General features: G+C 38.8%; 1 protein-coding gene and 1 long non-coding RNA gene across 19 annotated transcripts in view; both read left to right on the top strand.

Moving 5' to 3' along the window:
- ADRA1A (adrenoceptor alpha 1A) overlaps positions 1-19,788 on the top strand; it is a 110,884-nt gene that overhangs the window by 47,760 nt on the left and 43,336 nt on the right. The window contains exon 3 of one of the 18 annotated variants that reach the window (XM_084992553.1): positions 6,760-7,246. Within the exon in view, the coding sequence (XP_084848679.1) occupies positions 6,760-6,770 (11 nt within the window). The 3' untranslated portion in view covers positions 6,771-7,246. 18 annotated transcript variants of the gene reach the window in all.
- Positions 14,124-18,038, top strand: LOC146396469 (uncharacterized). Its single transcript, XR_014828428.1, has 2 exons — positions 14,124-14,990; positions 15,353-18,038. It is a non-coding gene; the product is annotated as an uncharacterized LOC146396469 (long non-coding RNA).

Genomic DNA, 19,788 nt, shown 5'->3' with positions numbered 1-19,788 from the left:
TAAAGAGAGGATCCTAAAGGCAGCAAGAGAAAAACAGAATGTTACCTACAAGGGAACCCCCATAAGAATATCAGCTGATTTCTCTACAGAAACACTACAGGCCAGGAGGGAATGGCAAGAGATATTTAAAGTGCTCAAAGGAAAAAATATGCAACCTAGAATACTTTATCCAGCAAGAATATCATTTAAAATAGAAGGGGAAATAAAAATTTTTCCCAACAAACAAAAACTTAAAGAATACAGCAACACAAAACCCAGGTTAAAGGAAATATTGAAAGGGCTTCTCTAAACCAAAAGAAAGGAAGGAAAGGGAAGAAAAAAGAAAAAAAAAAAAAAAAAAGAAGAAGAAGAAGAGGAAGAACTAGGACAGAGGAAGATACAATCAGAGAGCAGTCATTCAAATAAGCCAGCATACAGATTTAATCATGAACATGCTTCAAACAAAATAAAATTAAAAAGAAAAAAATAAAAGAGTCATCAAAACCATAAAATGTGGGCAAGGGATGTTAGGAGGTAAATAATCCTTTTTGTTTGTATGTATGTCTCTCTTCTTAATTTTAATATAATAATGAAGTGTTTGAACTTACAGGACCATCAGGCTAAAACACACAATTATGGGAAGGGGTTAGCATACTTAAAAAACAGGGCAACCACAAGCCAAAACCAAATATTGCATTTGCAAAAAATGAAAAAAAAAACACTCAAGCAGATAATAACAGGAGACCATCCAACCAAAAAAAAAAAAAAAAAAAAAAAAAAAGAAAGGAAGAATGGAGAACCATAGAATCAACTGGAACACGAGGATCAAATGGCAATAAATAATCATCTATCAATTATCACCTTAAATGTCAATGGACTGAATGCCCCAATCAAAAGACACAGAATGGCTGAGTGGATAAAACGGCAAAAACCTTCAATATGCTGCCTACAAGAAACTCACCTTAGGACAAAAGATACATATAGATTGAAAGTGAAAGGCTGGGGAAAAGTATTTCATGCCAATAGACATGACAGAAAAGCAGGAGTTGCAACGCTCATATCAGACAAAATAGACTTTAAAACAAAAGACATAAAGAAAGACAAAGAAGGACACTATTTAATGATTAAGGGATCCATCCAAGGAGAGGATGTTACTATCATCAACATATATGCCCCAAACATAGGAGCACCCAGATACATACAACAAATATTAACAGACATAAAGGGAGATATTGATGAGAATACAATCATAGTAGGAGACCTAAATACCCCCCTCACATCAATGGACAGATCCTCTAGACAGAAAACCAATAAAGCAACAGAGATCCTAAAGGAAACAATAGAAAAGTTAGACTTAATTGATATCTTCAGGACACTACATCCAAAAAAATCAGAATACACATTCTTCTCAAATGCTCATGGAACATTCTCAAGAATTGACCACATATTGGGACATAAAGCGAATCTCAATAAATTTAGGAGCATAGAAATTATCTCAAGTATCTTCTCTGACCACAATGCCATGAAATTAGAAATCAACCATGGGAAAAGGAAAGAGAAAAAACCTACTCCATGGAGACTAAACAACATGCTACTAAAAAACCAATGGGTCAATGAGGAAATCAAGAAGGAAATTAAAAACTATCTTGAAACAAATGATAATGAAGACACAACCTCTCAAAATCTATGGGATGCTGCGAAAGCAGTGCTCAGAGGGAAATTTATAGCAATACAGGCCTTTCTCAAAAAAGAAGAAAGATCCCAAATTGACAACTTAACCCTCCACCTAAATGAATTAGAAAAAGAAGAACAAAGAAGTCCTAAAGTCAGCAGAAGGAAGGAAATTGTAAAGATCAAAGAAGAAATCAATAAAATAGAGACTCAAAAAACAATAGAGAAAATTAATAAAACCAAGAGCTGGTTCTTTGAAAAGGTGAACAAAATTGATAAACCCCTGGCCAGACTCACTAAAAAGAGGAGAGAAAGAACCCAAATCACCAAAATTATAAATGAAAAAGGAGAAATCACAACGGATACAGCAGAAATACAAAAAACCATAAGAGAATACTATGAACAACTATATGGCAATAAGTTTGACAATCTGGAAGAAATGGACAATTTTCTAGAATCTTACAGCCTGCCAAAACTGAATCAAGCAGAAACAGACCAACTGAACAGACCAATCACCAGAAATGAAATTGAAGAGGTCATAAAATCACTCCCTACAAATAAAAGCCCAGGACCAGATGGCTTCACAGGTGAATTCTATCAAACATATAAAGAGGAATTGGTGCCCATCCTCCTTAAACTCTTTCAAAAGGTTGAAGAAGAAGGAATACTCCCAAAGACATTCTATGAGGCCACCATCACCCTCATTCCAAAACCAGGCAGAGATACCACCAAAAAAGAAAACTATCGCCCAATATCATTGATGAATATAGATGCAAAAATTCTCAACAAAATCTTAGCCAACCGAATCCAACAACATATCAAAAAAATTATACACCATGACCAGGTTGGGTTCATCCCAGGTTCTCAAGGATGGTTCAACATACGCAAATCAATCAACATCATACACCACATTAACAAAAAAAAGGTCAAAAATCATATGATCATCTCAATAGATGCAGAAAAAGCATTTGACAAAGTTCAACATCCATTCATGATCAAGACCCTCGCCAAAGTGGGTATAGAGGGAACATTCCTGAATATAATCAAAGCCATTTATGATAAACCCACAGCAAATATAATCCTCAATGGGGAAAAACTGAAAGCCTTCTCACTCAAATCTGGAACAAGACAGGGATGCCCACTCTCACCACTGCTCTTCAACATCGTTTTGGAAGTCTTAGCCACAGCAATTAGACAAACAAAAGAAATCAAAGGCATCCATATAGGAAGAGAAGAGATCAAACTGTCACTGTATGCAGATGACATGATTCTATACCTAGAAAACCCTAAGGACTCAACCCCAAAACTCCTTGAACTGATTAATAAATTCAGCAAAGTGGCAGGATATAAGATTAACATTCAGAAGTCAGTTGCATTTCTGTATACCAGCAATGAAGCATTAGAAAAGGAATACAAAAATACGATACCTTTTAAAATTGTACCTCACAAAATCAAATACCTCGGAATACACCTAACCAAAGAGGTAAAGGACCTATATGCCGAGAACTATAAAACCTTAATCAAAGAAATCAAAGAAGATGTAAAAAAATGGAAAGATATTCCATGTTCCTGGATTGGAAAAATCAATATTGTGAAAATGGCCATCCTACCCAAAGCAATCTACAGATTCAATGCAATCCCTATCAAATTACCCATGACATTTTTCACAGAACTAGAACAAACAATCCAAACATTTATATGGAACCACAAAAGACCGAGAATCGCCAAAGCAATCCTGAGAAACAAAAACCAAGCAGGAGGCATCACTCTCCCAGACTTCAAGAAATACTACAAAGCCACAGTCATCAAAACAGTGTGGTACTGGTATCAAAACAGACAGACAGACCAATGGAACAGAATAGAGAATCTGGAAATTAACCCTGACACCTATGGTCAATTAATCTTTGACAAGGGAGGCAAGAACATCAAATGGGAAAAGGAAAGTCTATTCAGCAAGTATTGCTGGGAAACCTGGACAGCTGTATGCAAAGCAATGAAACTAGAACACACCCTCACACCATGCACAAAAATAAACTCCAAATGGCTGAAAGACTTAAATATACGACAGGACACCATCAAACTCCTAGAAGAAAACATAGGCAAAACACTCTCTGACATCAACATCATGAATATTTTCTCAGGTCAGTCTCCCAAAGCAATAGAAATTAGAGCAAAAATAAACCCATGGGACCTCATCAAACTGAAAAGCTTTTGCACAGCAAAGGAAACCCAAAAGAAAACAAAAAGACAACTTACAGAATGGGAGAAAATAGTTTCAAATGATGCAACTGACAAGGGCTTAATCTCTAGAATATACAAGCAACTTATACAACTCAACAGCAAAAAAACCAATCAATCAATGGAAAAATGGGCAAAAGACCTGAATAGACATTTCTCCAAGGAAGATATACAGATGGCCAACAAACACATGAAAAAATGCTCAACATCGCTGATTATAAGAGAAATGCAAATCAAAACTACCATGAGATACCACCTCACACCAGTCAGAATGGCCATCATTAATAAATCCACAAATAACAAGTGCTGGAGGGGCTGTGGAGAAAAGGGAACCCTCCTGCACTGTTGGTGGGAATGTAAACTGGTACAGCCACTATGGAGAACAGTTTGGAGATACCTTAGAAATCTATACATAGAACTTCCATATGACCCTGCAATCCCACTCTTGGGCATCTATCCGGACAAAGCTCTACTTAAAAGAGACACATGCACCCGCATGTTCATTGCAGCACTATTCACAATAGCCAGGACATGGAAACAATCCAAATGTCCATCGACAGAGGATTGGATTCGGAAGATGTGGTATATATACACGATGGAATACTACTCAGCCATAAAAAAGGATGACATCATGCCATTTGCAGCAACATGGATGGAACTAGAGAATCTCATACTGAGTGAAATGAGCCAGAAAGACAAAGACAAATACCATATGACATCACTTATAACTGGAATCTAATATCCAGCACAAATGAACATCTCCTCAGAAAAGAAAATCAATCATGGACTTGGAGAAGAGACTTGTGGTTGCCTGATGGGAGGGGGAGGGAGTGGGAGGGATCGGGAGCTTGGGCTTATCAGACACAACTTAGAATAGATTTACAAGGAGATCCCGCTGAATAGCATTGATAACTATGTCTAGATACTCATGTTGCAACAGAAGAAATGGTGGGGGAAAAACTGTAATTGTAATGTATACATGTAAGGATAACCTGACCCCCTTGCTGTACAGTGGGAAAATAAAATTAAAAAAAAAAAAAAATACAAAAAAAAAAAAAAAAAAAAAAAAAAAAAAAAAAAAAAAAAAAAAAAAAAAAAAAAAGAAAACAGTATGGAGGTGCCTCAGAAAACTAAATATAGAACCACCATATGATCCAGCAATCCCACTCCTGGGCATCTATCCAGAGAAAACTATAATTCGAAAAGATACATGCACCCCTATGTTCATTGCAGCACTATTTACAACAGCAAAGACATGGACACAACCTAAATACCCATCAACAGATGAATGGATTAAGAAGATATGGTATATATATTACAATGAAATACTATTCAGCCATAAAAAATAATGCCATTTGCAGCAACATGGATGCAACTCGAGATTCTCATACTAAGTGAAGTCAGTCAGAAAGGGAAAGACAACTACCATATGATATCACTTATATGCAGAACCTAAAATATGGCACAAATGAACCTATCTACAAAGTAGAAACAGACTCACAGACATGGAGAACAGAATTGTGGTTGCCAAGGGGAAGTGGGGAGGGAGTGGGATGGATGGGGAGTTTGGGGGCGGTAAATGCAAACTATTACATTTAGAATGCATAAGCAATGAGGTCCTACTCTACAGCACAGGGAACTATATCCAGTCTTTTGGGGTAGTACATGATCTAAGGTATGTATATATATGTATGCCTGGATCACTACGCTGTACAGCAGAAATTGATATAATACTGTAAATCAACTATACTCTAATAAAAAATAAATTTTAAAAAAAGAATGGCTGCTGGTTTGCAGATGGGGTAAACTCAGCTTTTGGAGGATGAGAGACTTAAGGCTGACCAGTGAGAACTGCTCATGGTCACTTGCAGATAAGGAATCTGGGCCGAATTAGGAAATGAAGGAAATCAGTCTTCCTCCTTGCTCACCTCACACCTGTCGAAATGCAACTTAACTCTCATTTTGTTGTTGGATGGATGTGTGATGAAAGGAAGGAAGGAGAAGAGAGAAGAAAAGAATCAAAGGGTAGTTGGAAGAAAGCAAAAAACTGCCTGGTGGGTGAGGAGTGATGGTACACTTTGTGAGCTCTTGTTGATGAGAGCTCATAAAACCCTCCCAAAGAAGGACTCTCTCCTCCCCCTCTCTCAGTGCAGAAGTGGGGACCAAGGCCCTGGAAGGTCTAGCAAGCTCATGGTGAGACATGTGTGGGTGTGGATAGCCTCTCTGCAGCAGGCAGGCACTGTTGTTTCATGCCCTGCTTGAATTCAGAAAAAAATCAAATGCTTACAGAAAGGAGCTGGCACATTGTTATGCTGGAAATTCAGTTCCATGCTGTAAATCTGCCTACTTGCTCAAGAACAATTACCAATGCAATCAAAATCTAACATCCAACTGGAAATGGAAGCCATCTTCTCCTTCTGCAGAAGATTAAGAAGCAAGGATGCCCATAGATCAGAGATACTTGCTGTCTTTTTCTCCAGAAATAAAGATGGGCTCATTTAACATGATTTCTACCTGTTCTCTTGCAATTAGTGTTTAAGTGACTGTCTCTGGGTATTAGTCACTCCCAGGAAATGAAACGATGCTATTGTAATTGGCCATGTGGGTTTCTTTGCATCCCTGGGGACTGTACTTGGCTCAGAGAACATTTTTTACACAGGCCCTGTCTGCACTCTTTATCTAGCTAATTAGAGGGCTTAGGGGAATGAGCAGGCTTTGGGTAGGAGGAAGGGGAGAGGCAGCATATTATAAGGAGAAAATCACTTGATTGAAACAATATCTGGTATCTGGTCCAACCCAATAAATCATTTCCTATTATGTTCTCATCTTGGACAGCTGTGTTACATACAGTATCTCATTTAATCCTCACAGTCACCCTATGAAGCTGGTCTCACGACGCCCTTTTACAGAAATGGGAAAAATAAAGTTCAGAGAAGCTGCCCTGACAAAGGTTTCCCAGCTGGAATACGGCAGAGCTGAGATTGAAACTCCAATTGGCCTTAATTCCCAGGCTCTGCAATCCACACTTGGTGTCTACTTACTAGATAAACCTCAGTTACCTGGAACAAGTCCCTTCACCTTCCTGTCTTCGCTTTCTTTAACCGTTCATGACTCTAGGAAGATGCTCTTATGGAAACTCAAAAGTGCCTTTCTTTCTGAGTGGACATTCTTTCTACCTTAGGGTTAAATCTAACTGTATTATACAGTACCTGTATGCTGAAAACAATAAAATGCAGATGAAAGAAATCAAATAAGATCTAAATAAATGGAGAGACATATTGTGTTCATGGTCTCAACATAGCAAAGATATTAATTCCCCCCGAATTAATACAGAGGTTTAACACAACCACCACCAAAATTCTAGCAAGTTTTTTTTTTGCACTTATACATAAGACTTTTAAAATTTATATGAAAGGCAAAAGAACTAGAATAGCTAAAACTAATTGAAAGAAGTTGTTTGTTTGTTTGTTTTTGCTTTTCAGGGCCACACCTGAGGCACATGGAAGTTCCCAGGCTAGGGGTCAAATCGGAGTTACAGCTGTCAGCCTACACCACACCACAGCTACAGCAATACTGGATCCAAGCCATGTTGGTGACCTACACCACAGCTCTCGGCTAAGCCAGATCCTTAACCCACTAAGCAAGGCCAGGGATCAAACCCGCATCCTCATGGATACTAGTTGGGTCCATTAACTGCTAAGCCATGAAGGGAACTCCCATGAAAGAAGTTTAATGTGAGAAGAATCACTCTATCAAACTTCAAAGCTTATCATACAGTCACTGTAACCAAGCAGAGGGATACACATTTCAGCAGAACTATTGATAAATGCAACATCCTTTGGATCTATCGCCAGAGATTTATGTTGAGTAAAAAAAAAAAAAGCCAACCCCCAAATCATTACATATTATGACTCCATTTATATTACATTATTGAAATGAAAAAATTGTAGACATAGAGAACAAAATAATGGTAGCCAGAGGTTAAGGAGAAGGTGGAGTCGGGAACAAAGTAGAAGTGGTACGTTTGCAGTGATGGAAATGCTCTGTATCTTGACTGTATCAAGGTGAATATCCTGGTCGTAATAGGGTTCTACAGTTACCACTGGAGGCAATCTGGTCATAAGAGATGTCTCTGTATATTTCTTACAACTTTATGTGAATCTACAGTTATCTCAAAAGAGGTTTTAATTTTGAAAAAAATGTGACTGGTTTTATATACCCATTACTTATAGAAGCTGCATTGTTCTAGAATCTCAGTAAAGACGGCAGTTCTCTTTGTTTATATGTTGGCGTGTGCGTGTGAGCAAGTAGGATGCTTGGTATATGCATTAGGGAAGGTGGGGAAAAGTTTCACAGAGAGAGGAATGTTTACTGTCCAGCTGAATGGATATGATGTTGTTAAGTGAGGAAGATCAAGGAAGTTTAATCAAAAAATTACTCCTAAAGAGGAGATTTAAAGAATTTTTTAAAAGAACTTAAGCAACTTTATAGAATAAAAGAAAGTGGGGAATGATTCTGTCTCTCCTAATCTTTTCCAATTCATTATAGTATCTATTTCATAAGATGATTGTGAAAAAGTAAGTGAAAGGATGCATGTAGAAATGCTGACCACAATGCCTGGCACATGCTAAGAGATTAATAATGATTGTGATGTTTTTAATAGGAAATTCCCCGCGGGCATCTTATTAAGGCATAATTCATATACAGCAAGATTTATTCCTTTTTTTCCTGCATAGTTCTATGAGTTTTTAACAAACACATACAGTTGTGTGGCCACCAGCATAATCAAAGTATTGGAAAGTTTCTGTCATCCCCAGAACTTTCTTTATAGTTAACCTGATTCCCTACTCTCAGCCCCAGACAATCAGTGATCCATTTCTGTCTGTATAGTTTTGGCACTCCAAGGATGTCATGTTAAAAAAAAAAAGTCATACAGTATGTGGCCTCTCTCTCTCTCTTTTTTTTTTTTTTTTAATTCTTTTCAGGGCTGCACCCATATCATATGGAGGTTCCCAGACTAGGGGTCAAATCAGAGCTGTAGCCACCAGCCTACACCACAGCCACAGCAACTTGGGATCCTTAACCCACTGAGCAAGGCCAGGGATCGAACCTGCATCCTTATAGATGTTAGGTTTGTTTCCACTGAGCCATGACGGGAACTCCCAGTATGTAGCCTCTTGAATCTGGCTTCTTTCCTTTAGCATAGTACATTTGAGATTATTTCATTGCGTGAATCAGTAGCATATGGGTATACAACAAAGTCTCTGATCCACCTGGAATTTATTTTTATGCATAATATGAGATTGGAATCCAGTTTCACTTTTTCCCCTCTCTTGGGTATCCAGTTGTACTAGGGCCATTTATTGAAGCATCTATCTTGTTCCCACTAATCTGCATTGCTAACTCTATCACACATTAATATTCCATATATAGAGAACTGTCTCTGGACCTCTATTCTTTTCCTCTTGGTTTGCATATATATTCTTAAACCAATCTTACACTAGCTTATTTTAGAAAAGCTTTATAGTATCTCGATATTTAAGAAATTGATTTCCTCCACCTTCTATTACATCAAATTTTCCTGGCTATTTTTGGCCTTCTTTTGATCGTTAAACAGTCTATTGATTTTCATTATAGATTAATTTGGAGATAACTTATCTCTTTTCAGTAATGTCTTTCCATGCAAAAACATGATATATCTGTCACAGTTGATTTTATGTGACAACTTGTCTGCACTAAGAGGTGCCCAGACTGTGGATAAACATTCTTTTTTTTTTTTTTTGTCTTTTTGTCTTTTTGCCATTTCTTAGGCCACTCCCTTGGTATATGGAGGTTCCCAGGCTAGGGGTCTAATCAGAGCTGTAGCTGCCAGCCTACACTGCAGCCACAGTAATACAGGATCCGAGCCGAGTCTGCGACCTACACCACAGCTCATGGCAACGCTGGATCACTAACCCACTGAGCAAGGGCAGGGATTGAACCTGAAACCTCATGGTACCTAGTCGGATTCATTAACCACTGCGCCACGACGGGAACTCCAAAACATTTCTGTGTGTGTCTGTGAACAATTAAAATAGGAGAAATGATTTTATATTTACTTTCATTTATTCTATTTCCATATTCTTCATTTTTGTGTGTGTGTAGATTCAGATTGCTACCTGAATAATTTCTTTTCATATTTCTTACAGAGTAAGATTGTTTTAACAAATTCTCTTTAAGTCCTATTTGTCTTATAAGGTCTTCATTTCTCCTTCATTTTTGAAAGTTATTTTCTCTGGAAATAGAATTCTGGAGTGGCCTTTTTTTTTGTCAGCACTTTAAAGATGTCACATCTTTGTCTTCTGGCTTTCATTGCTGCTGATAAGAACTCTGCTGTAATTCTTATTTTTATTCTCCTGTATATAATATGTATTTTCCCCTTTGGGTTGTGTTAAATTTTTTTCTCTTTGTCTTTGGTTATCAGCAGTTTTTGTTGTGTTTTATTGTGTTTATCCTGCTTGGTTTTCTCCAATGCTTTAAAGGTGACAGGGTGTTATGTCTTTTCCCACTTAAGATTAAGTTTATTGTTCCATTCAAAATGTAAAGGTGAAAGATCCAGTTGGGTTTTAAACCTTTCCTGCAAGAACTGCTGTTACTCTCCCCCAGGCCTACACAAAAGGGGGCATGTTCTCAGGATTCTGTTTTGAGGTACTATTTCTCTAGATTACCTGTCCAGAAATACAAAAGGGTGGCCAAATAGATACACCTATCAGACAAACAACTGCACTCTCTCATGGTTTATAATAAGCCAATGGCCAGTGTACTACCACATCACCTTTCTTTGCATTCTACCTTTCCTTCCTCACTTTCCTTTTTCCTCATTCTTTCTGCCCTGGGAGTGGACCTTCCAAATAAGGAGGATTAGCATTTAATCCTTGTAGCAATCTCTGTTCTATAGCAAATAGAGACAAATACTTTACTCATTGATTTTCAGCTTTCATCTTTTCCAATAAAAGTATTTAAGGCTATAAATGTCCCGCTAAGTACTGTTTTGGCTGCATCCTACAAATTTGAATATCTTTAATTTTTGTTATGATTCAGTTCTCAACAGCGACTTTTCTCTCCCATGATCAGGATCCAGGCTGAGACGGATAAGGTTCTAGTCATCTACGTTTTCACTGAAGTAAGCCTAACCCTCTGAGGATTTCAGGTTTCATGCAGGAATCTTGTTTTAAGTCCCCCTAGTCTTATGCAGTCCCAAGGCTTCAGGTTCTCTTCCCATGTGGTTCCTGAAATCCGCATCACTTGATAATCAAGACCAACACATGCCCATAAGGCAGCATCAGGTCAGTGTTATGCTGATACTCTGTTTTCTGCTACCTCTTATTGCTGGACCTTGGAGAATTTTTTGCTGTCTTTTAACTTAGCTATATCCTTAAAGGGGGGTTAATTAAATTTCATCCATTATGTCTAAATGTTCTAACTTTTTCAATATATTGTCTGTCTTATTTCCAGATATAGAAATTTACATGTGATCTTTAGGTATTCCTTATGAGTATCATTTTGCCATCTTCTGTCATAGAAGTTAATCCAGTATGTCTTGATGAGATTTTGTTAGTGAAGATTTTTGACATTTTGGCCCTATGCTTAGATCATATTGACCAATAAAAGGAAGAAAACCCATTTTTTCAAATAATTGAAATGAGTTAATGGAGTTCTCATCGTGGCACACTGGAAATGAATCTGACTAGGAACCATGAGGTTGCGAGTTTGATCCCTGGCCTTGCTCAGTGGGTTAAGGATCCGGCATTGCTGTGAGCTGTGGTGAAGTTTGCAGATGCAGCTTGGATCCTGCTTGGCTGTGGCTATGGCTTAGGCCAGCAGCTATAGCTCTGATTCAACCGCTAGCCTGGGAACCTCCATATGCCACAGGTGGGGCCCTAGAAAAAGACAAAAAAAAAAAAAGAGAGAGAGAGAGGTAAATTCATAAGGGTTGGTGTTATCGGTATTAGAGGTGAAACCTATGTAATAAAGGAACTCTGTTTTTTTAATTTTTCTTATAATCTGAAAAGTGATGTTTATGATTTTATGATTAATTTAGATTTTACTGAGTCATATTCACTAAAAGTTCATTTTGAGAGATAAAATAAGAGATATATTTGAATTTTAAATAAATTTGTTAAGTTACTATTGTTATGTGAATACTAAAAATGACAGCAACTCAAAAAAAATACAAAAAGAAAGGTACAGGCCATCAAAAATTCTGCTATCATTAAATCACCGCCATTATCTTTGACCAAACACAATCTAAAAGTTGAAAAAGGGATGGATGGATGGATAGATGGATGGATGAAAAGAAACTAAAAAATGGTGATGTATATGCTTTTTAAATTTTGAAATATTGAATTTAATTTATTTGGATGAAGGAAAAAGACACTAAAGCCAAATTGAAGGAATCATTTAATTCCAGGGTATGTTTCTCCACTATATCAGATAGTAGTTCCTAAAGATATTCTTTTAAGGTTAAGAAAAAAAGAACAGGAAAATTATTAAGCATCCTCTTTCTGTTAGAATAATCCAGACTCAAGTTTTACGTGAGATAGCCTCATATTAAAATTTAGCAACTGATTCATTATTTTAGAAATATGGTACTGCTCAAACAAAACAAATCAGTGAGCCACAGGCTACAAAATTTGACCTCGTGAGAATTAGGGCCTCGTCACTTGTAGAAAAATTATTCTCCTGCTCCACATCTTATAGGAAAACTTCAGCTCTAAGACTCGCCCTTCATTTTATCTACATTTTAGATTTCAGTCTTAAAAGAACTTTACATATGAAATTGCCTTTTATTTTTAGTGACCTATGGCACAGTGGATGAAACAATGATTACAGCAACAGAGAATAAAATAATGAAAAGAACACAAGAATGCTGACTCATCAAAGCTACCTGTTACTTTGTCAGGAAGGAGCTGGCTACTTGGCTTGTGTGTCCTATGTCACTGGAAAGAATTGAACATAGAATGAATGTTCACCGCATGGTATACTGGTCTAGGATCCAAGCATCAGATGATTGAATGGATGGATAGATGGGTAGATAGATGGATGCAAGGATCGTTAATATCTCTTTCAGCCACAGGTTCCTTTACAGGGAGAGTCTTCATTAATCCTGTATAAGGAGTAGGATCAGTGAGGCAGGGAGTTTGGGAGGAGGAGGCCTGGGAAAGAAAAGGCAAAAAGGTGCCAAACATTTATTTTGCCTTCTTTCTAATTTTGCCTTTAAAAGGCTCGCCCTAGTCATGTCACTAAAAATCATTTTACCTTCTCTTTTGATGGCTTGGAGTAGGTTGCCTGTGGATGTAATAGGAAGAAGCAAATATTTATCAGTTTTTGCTTTTTCGGAGCAACTGAGCGGCTTTCACTGAAAAACTTTCCTTTCGTGTGTTTAACTATTAAAGCAAGTATCATCTTTCATTACCTGTCCTTTGGTTAGCAACTTCTAGTTGTAAATAATGCTTTAAAACTGTAGTTAGGAGTTCCTGTTGTGGCTCAGTGGTAACAAATCTGACTAGTATCCATGAGGATGCAGGTTTGGTCCCTGGCCTTGCTCAGTGGGTTAAGGATCCAGTGCTGCCGTGAGCTGTGGTGTAGGTCGCAGACATGGCTCAGATTTGCGCTGCTGTGGCTCTGGTGTAGGCCGGTAGCTACAGCTCCGATTCAACCCCTAGTCTGTGAATTTCCATATGCTGCAAGGGCAACCCTAAAAAAAAAAAAAAATTGTAGTTATACTGTGTTTCCTTTGTTTCCTATTAGTAGGCATCTATCATCAGAAAAGTGGTGTCATTGTTATTTAAACTTAATTATTAGTTAAGTTTCTTGATTCTGTTTTTTTCTGAGTAGATGTAAGTGGAAGGGCTGTGGAGAGCAAGCCCCAGAACAAAAATGGGTGAGGAGGAGTTGCCATTCCGAGTGGAGGCAGAGGCAGGCGTGGACACATCAAAGTCAGAGAAGACACACTTTTGCAGAGGTTATGTCTGGATTCGTCTGATCAGAGTCTTGTTTCTCAGCTTTCCCATTTCAGTAGGCCATTGTCTTCTTCCAAAAGAAAATATGTTTAATTTTTTTTAATTGTCAAAGGCTTTAATATGATCCCAAAAGTGACTAGGAAGATACCTATAGCTCTTTTTTATTTTATTTTATTTTATTTTGGTCTTTTTGCTATTTATTGGGCCGCTCCCGTGGCATATGGAGGTTCCCAGGCTAGGGGTCCAATCGGAGCTGTAGCCACCAGCCTACGCCAGAGCCACAGCAATGCGGGATCCGAGCCGCGTCTGCAACCTACACCACAGCTCATGGCAACGCTGGATCATTAACCCACTGAGCAAGGGCAGGGACCGAACCCACAACCTCATGGTTCCTAGTCGGATTTGTTAACCACTGCGCCACGACGGGAACTCCTATAGCTCTTTTTTTTAAAAAAAAAAAAAATTATATCCTTGGAAAATCTTTCATCTGGTCATGGTATTATCTATTTATTTACTGCATAAATATTTATCTAACTATGGTCTATGCCTAGAATTTCCTGAGTGCCGGAATACAGAGGTGTATCAGGTTTCTGAAATTCTTCAATCCTCGCTTTTTTTTTTTTTTTTTTTTTGGCTTTTGTCCTTTTTAGGGCTGCACCCACAGCATATGGAGGTTCCCAGGCCAGGGGTCTAATCAGAGCTGTTGCTGCCAGCCTACGCTAGAGCCACAGCAATGCCAGATTCAAGCCATGTCTGCAACCTACACCACAGGTCACGGCAACACCAGATCCTTAACCCACTGAGCGAGGCGGGGGATTGAACCCGAAACCTCATGGTTCCTAGTCAGATTTGCTTCTGCTGTGCCACAATGGGAACTCCAGTTAAATACTTCTATCTAATTGATCAATTCAGATTTTTTTTAAATGGCTTTTTTCTTCCAAAATACATTTATAAGAATATTCAGAGCTGTTTTATTTGTAATTGGCCACCAGGAAACAGCACAAATGTCCATCACCTATTAAATAGTAAATGCATTGTTTATATTCATATAGTGGAATACTGTACAGCAATTGAAAAAACAAATTACTGATACATATAATAGTATGGATGAATCACAGACAATGTTGAGTGAACAAAGTGAGACATAAAAGAAAACAAACTGCATGACTCCATTTACATGCAATTCACAAACAGGGAAAACTAAGCCATAGTGTCAGAGGTTGGGATGGTCATTACCTTTGTGGGGAGTACTAACTGGGAGCAGGCATGACAGAGCCTTCTGAGATGCTGGAGATGTTCTGGATCTGGATCTGGGCAGGAATTTTCCGTGTGTACACATACGTATAAGACCACTGAGCTGGTTAATAAAGATCTGGACGCTTTACAGATCTTAAGGTAAAGCTTGATTTTTTTTTTTTCTTTTTAGGGCCACACCCACAGCATATGGAAGGTTCCCAGGCTAGGGGTCGAATCACAGCTGCAGCCGCCGGCCTATGCCACAGCCACAGCAATGCCAGATCCATAACCCACTGAGCAAGGTCAGGGATCAAACCTGTGTCCTCACGGATACTAGCCAGATTCATTACTACTGAGCCACAACGGGAACGCCAAAGCTCAATTTCTTTCAATGCAAGAAGTTTGAGAGTAGATCCCCACTTACATACTCTCACATGTTGATGAAACGTTTTGGGAGTGGGCTCTGAAAAGGCTGGAATTTAGTGTCAGTGACTGGAGACTCGTGTTAAGGACCCTTTTGTCCTTGCACCAGCTGGATGGAGAGCTCCTGACAAGTGGGAATCCAGCCTCTTTTTGTGTCTCCCTTGGGCTTCACACAAAATGATGATGAACAAATAAATGTACCCAGAGTCAGTTTATGTTTGTTGATGGACTTGGTGTTTGATATAGAATGTCCCGCATGAATTCAAAGTGTTTCCTCTCGAGTCACATTTGTTACCTCCCAAAACTGATTGAGCACAGAAGCGAACTTGGACGGAACTATGAAAGAATAAAATGCCACGCCAGGTGACTCTTGATTTTTATTTTCAGGTCACTTTTCAAACAATTGATTGATCATAGTTTAAATTAAGGCAACTCTTTTTATTTTGCTTTCAGACTCTTTGGGGTCGATCAAGTAGGAAGCATACAAATTAAAAATAATTATAAAACCTGTCATCCAGGGAAGGAAGATGGGTTGTCTTTACATGATTCTATAGGACTGGGTATGTGGGATTTTGAAGGTGAAAAGGAAATGTGGGTTCTTGTCTCTGCTAAAGTCTCCATGCCATCCCTCTAATGAACTAGCTGATCTTCTGCAAGGACAAATCACTGTGCATGCTTTAGGCTAGAACATGCCAGGTCTGCCTTGCCAGCATGACTTAGGAGTGGGACGTTACTAAGGGCTTGCTTTCTTATTTAAGATGCTTCGGATCATTCCATAAATACTCAGTTATCTTTACCAGAGCTTCCTGAAATATCTTCCACTATCTCCTTCCTTAACACACTGCTAGAAGATTCTAGCATATGGTTTCATTCAGAGTACATGTGCAGCCTCTCTTCCTAGTGAAGCAGAGCAGATGTTTTAAGCTTGTTGCCTGTCACCAACTCTTAAGATAGAGCAAATTTAAAAATCCACAATCTTGATTACATCTAGTAGAAATTGCCGTGGGAATTCAGAAATGCGATGTGAAATTAACCTAAAGGGGAAATTGCCTGAATTACTAGAACTTGCATGACTACTCTTTTGTTAAAAAAAAAAAAAAAAATGGCTTGGTACCTGAGATAACCACATTACAAGTTAGTCAAGCTATTGGCTTTTATTCACTTGAACTTTGAGTTTAATGCACAAATAGTTAACCAAAAAAAATGCACACAAGCCAGTGGAGCTTATTTAAGAGAAGGGCAGCCAGTTGTCAAGGGGAGTTCTCCTTAGAACCCAAGATCCACTGCTGGGATAAAATTTGCAAGCTGAGACGCTGAAGAGAACATAATAATCTAAGAAAGAAGTTCTACTAACCATCTAGGATGTCTGAGGACCAAATTGCTGGAGAGCATTTGCCAAAATTACACAGCAAGCCATTTACAGAGCTAAGCCATGTCCAGGATTGTCATTCTTTCATCTCCCTTTGAGTAGGTGACATTGTTTTGCATTTTATGAGGCTAACTCAGTGGCCATCACTGTCTCTCAGCTCTTGGAGAGAACATACCATCCCTGAATTCCATATATAGCACACTGCCCAGCCTATAGTAGAGGTAGAGCTGAATAATGTTTAATTGAATTTAACTCTCCTTCATGCATCACCAAAGTAGATAAAATTGTGTGTTCTTACAAATGGTTACTATCTATTATTTGACAGGATTCTCCCTGTTCTCCAATCACATTTTCAAGGTAAAACAAACAAACAAAAAGTTGCAAGGCAAGTCAAATATCAGTCTAGCCTTCTAGGGCCAGATGACACTGAAATAAGAAATGAGTAGTTCCTGATTTCAGAGTCTCTACTGTTTCTTGGTTCGTGGATGCTGAGAACCCAGAACTCTGGTGCAGTTTTCTCTACTGGGTAACTTACTTCCTCTGGGTCCTTGATGTTTTTAGGATAATCAGATAGTACTTCTCAGAGAGGCTGGACCTTGCAGAATAATGGGTTTTCAGCCTGTGGCCAGGTGGCATATGAGGAAGAGGGAGGACTCTTCTAGGCAGAGAGAAGGGTGTAACCCAAGTCGTGAAAGCCCTAAAGGCATATTCTGTAGTGCTCAAGCTGGCTTTGGGGTACAGTTCATTTGGGGGATTAGCGGGAGGTAAGATTGGAAATGCCCACTGAAATTATTCTGTAGAGACAAATTTAGCAATTCTTTACTTAGCACATACGGCATGCCCCACCTCCTGGGAAGATGCTAGGGATAAGATGGTGAACAGGCTGGCAGGTTCGTGCTCTCACATCTCAATGCTGATTACAAGCAGCCATGTAAACTTACTCCACTAAGCAGTGGGATAGGCCTGATGGCAAGAAATAGTCCCATTAAAATTGTGATCTGCCCCCAAAAGCTTTCTGTATGGTTATAAGGCAAAAATGAATTATATATTGTTTTTGAAAAGGTCTAGGTATGAGATAACAAGGACCTAAATGAGATGGTAACAATCAGAAGAAAAAGAAAGAACATATGTCCAAAACGTTGTATGTGGGGGAAAAAACTGAATTTGTTGCCTCCCTGGATAGAGAGGTAAAGGGAGGGAAGAAGTCACAGGCAAAAGAAGTTTTAAATCTTGGTAGGAGAGCAAGCATGACATCTCAGTGCAGATACCCTTTTATGAGGAAAACATACTAAGGAGTTTCCACTGTGGCACCATGGGTTAAGGATCTGACTGCGGAGGTGAGGGTTCAATCCCTGGACTGTCAGAGTGAGTTAACGGATCCCGCATTGCTGCAATTGCAGTGTAGGTTGCAGCTGCAGCTCATATTTAGTCCCCGGCCTGGGAACTTCCACATACCTCAGGCACAGCCATTTAAAAAAAAAAAAAAAAAAAAAAAAAAAAAAGGAGTAAGAACGACTAAGCAGAGAAGGGCAGAGGAGAAAATGAGGTCAGTTTTGGAGTTGCAGTTGAGATGTTTGTGAGATAACAACTTTGTAATATTCTGTAGGCAGGTGGAACCGGGGAGGGCAACACACTAGGGGAAAAGTGTGTTGTCATCAACATAAAAGTCATATGTGGAGTCCTAAGAATGGCTGAGATCGCTAAAGGACAAAAGCAACAAGTAAAAGACCATTTTCAAAAATTCTTCAAAATTCACATTTCCACAGTGTGTATAATAAGAAAAATAGGGATCAAGTGAAGTATTCAGCAATAGGGGACTGGTTTAATAAGCTATGCTAAATACACAGTGGAGTACTATCCAGCTAGAAATAGAATGAAAAGATCTTTGCACATGGGTAGAGAAGTGAGGACCAAGAAATATTAAAAAAAAAAAAAAAGAGTTCACATTGTGGCTCAGCAGTTACAGACCATGGGATGAGGGTTCCATTCCCAGCCTTGCTCAGTGGGTTAGGGATTCGGCGTTGCCATGAACTGTGGTATAGGTCACAGACATGGCTTGGATCCTGTGTTGCTGTGGCTGTGGTGTAGGCTGGCAGCTGCAGCTCCAATTCGACCCCCAGCCTGGGAACTTCCATATGCTGCAGGTACAGCTCTGAAAAAAAAAAGAAGAAGAAGAAGAAAGGCAAGGTGTAGAAGTCTATATAGTATGCTACATTTTGTGTAGGAACTATAAACAAGACTATTTAGACAAACTTTCTTATAATTGCATAAAATAAAACATTGGAAGAATAAATTTTAAAAACGAATGAAAAGGTTTTCTGTAAGGGTTGAGGAGTAATAGCATAGAAGGAGTGTCAGGGTGTGACATCTCAGTGCATATACCTTTTTTTTATTTTTGGTCCTTTGTGTCTTTTTAGGGCTGTACCTGCAGCATATGGAGGTTCCCGAGCTAGGGGTCAAATGGAGCTGTAGCATCTGCCCTGTGCCAGAACAGTACATATACCTTGTTGTGTTGTTCTCATTTTTGAACCAAGTAACACATGTGTTACTGTTCACATATGAGCTTAAAAGTTCAGGAAGTGCATAGGACATCACCTAAGGGTCTTGGAAACTGTTCCCGTGTCTGGAGAGGAGCAGGAAGTGACAATGAAGAGAATTAGCCATCCTATGAGACCGTAAAAAGAAGGGAACAGAATTTAGAGGGGAGGAGCAAAAGCAGGTGGGACCTGGCCTCTACGGCACTGCCCAGCCCTGTTCTGTAGCCAGGCCACCCTCCCCTGCCTCTTCCCGAATATTCTAAGTATGTTCTTCCTTTTGTTCATACCTCATTCCCACCAAAGAGAACATTCTTCCAATGTTTCTCACTGACAC

The sequence above is a fragment of the Sus scrofa genome, chromosome 14, assembly GCF_054392235.1.
Source record: "Sus scrofa isolate SSC_HxYL_T2T_F1_AM1 chromosome 14, Sscrofa_HxYL_maternal_Yorkshire_Landrace_v2.0, whole genome shotgun sequence".
Lineage (NCBI taxonomy): Eukaryota > Metazoa > Chordata > Mammalia > Artiodactyla > Suidae > Sus > Sus scrofa.
The sequence above is the reverse complement of the archived record's forward strand: the minus strand, read 5'-3'. Positions and strand labels throughout refer to the sequence as shown.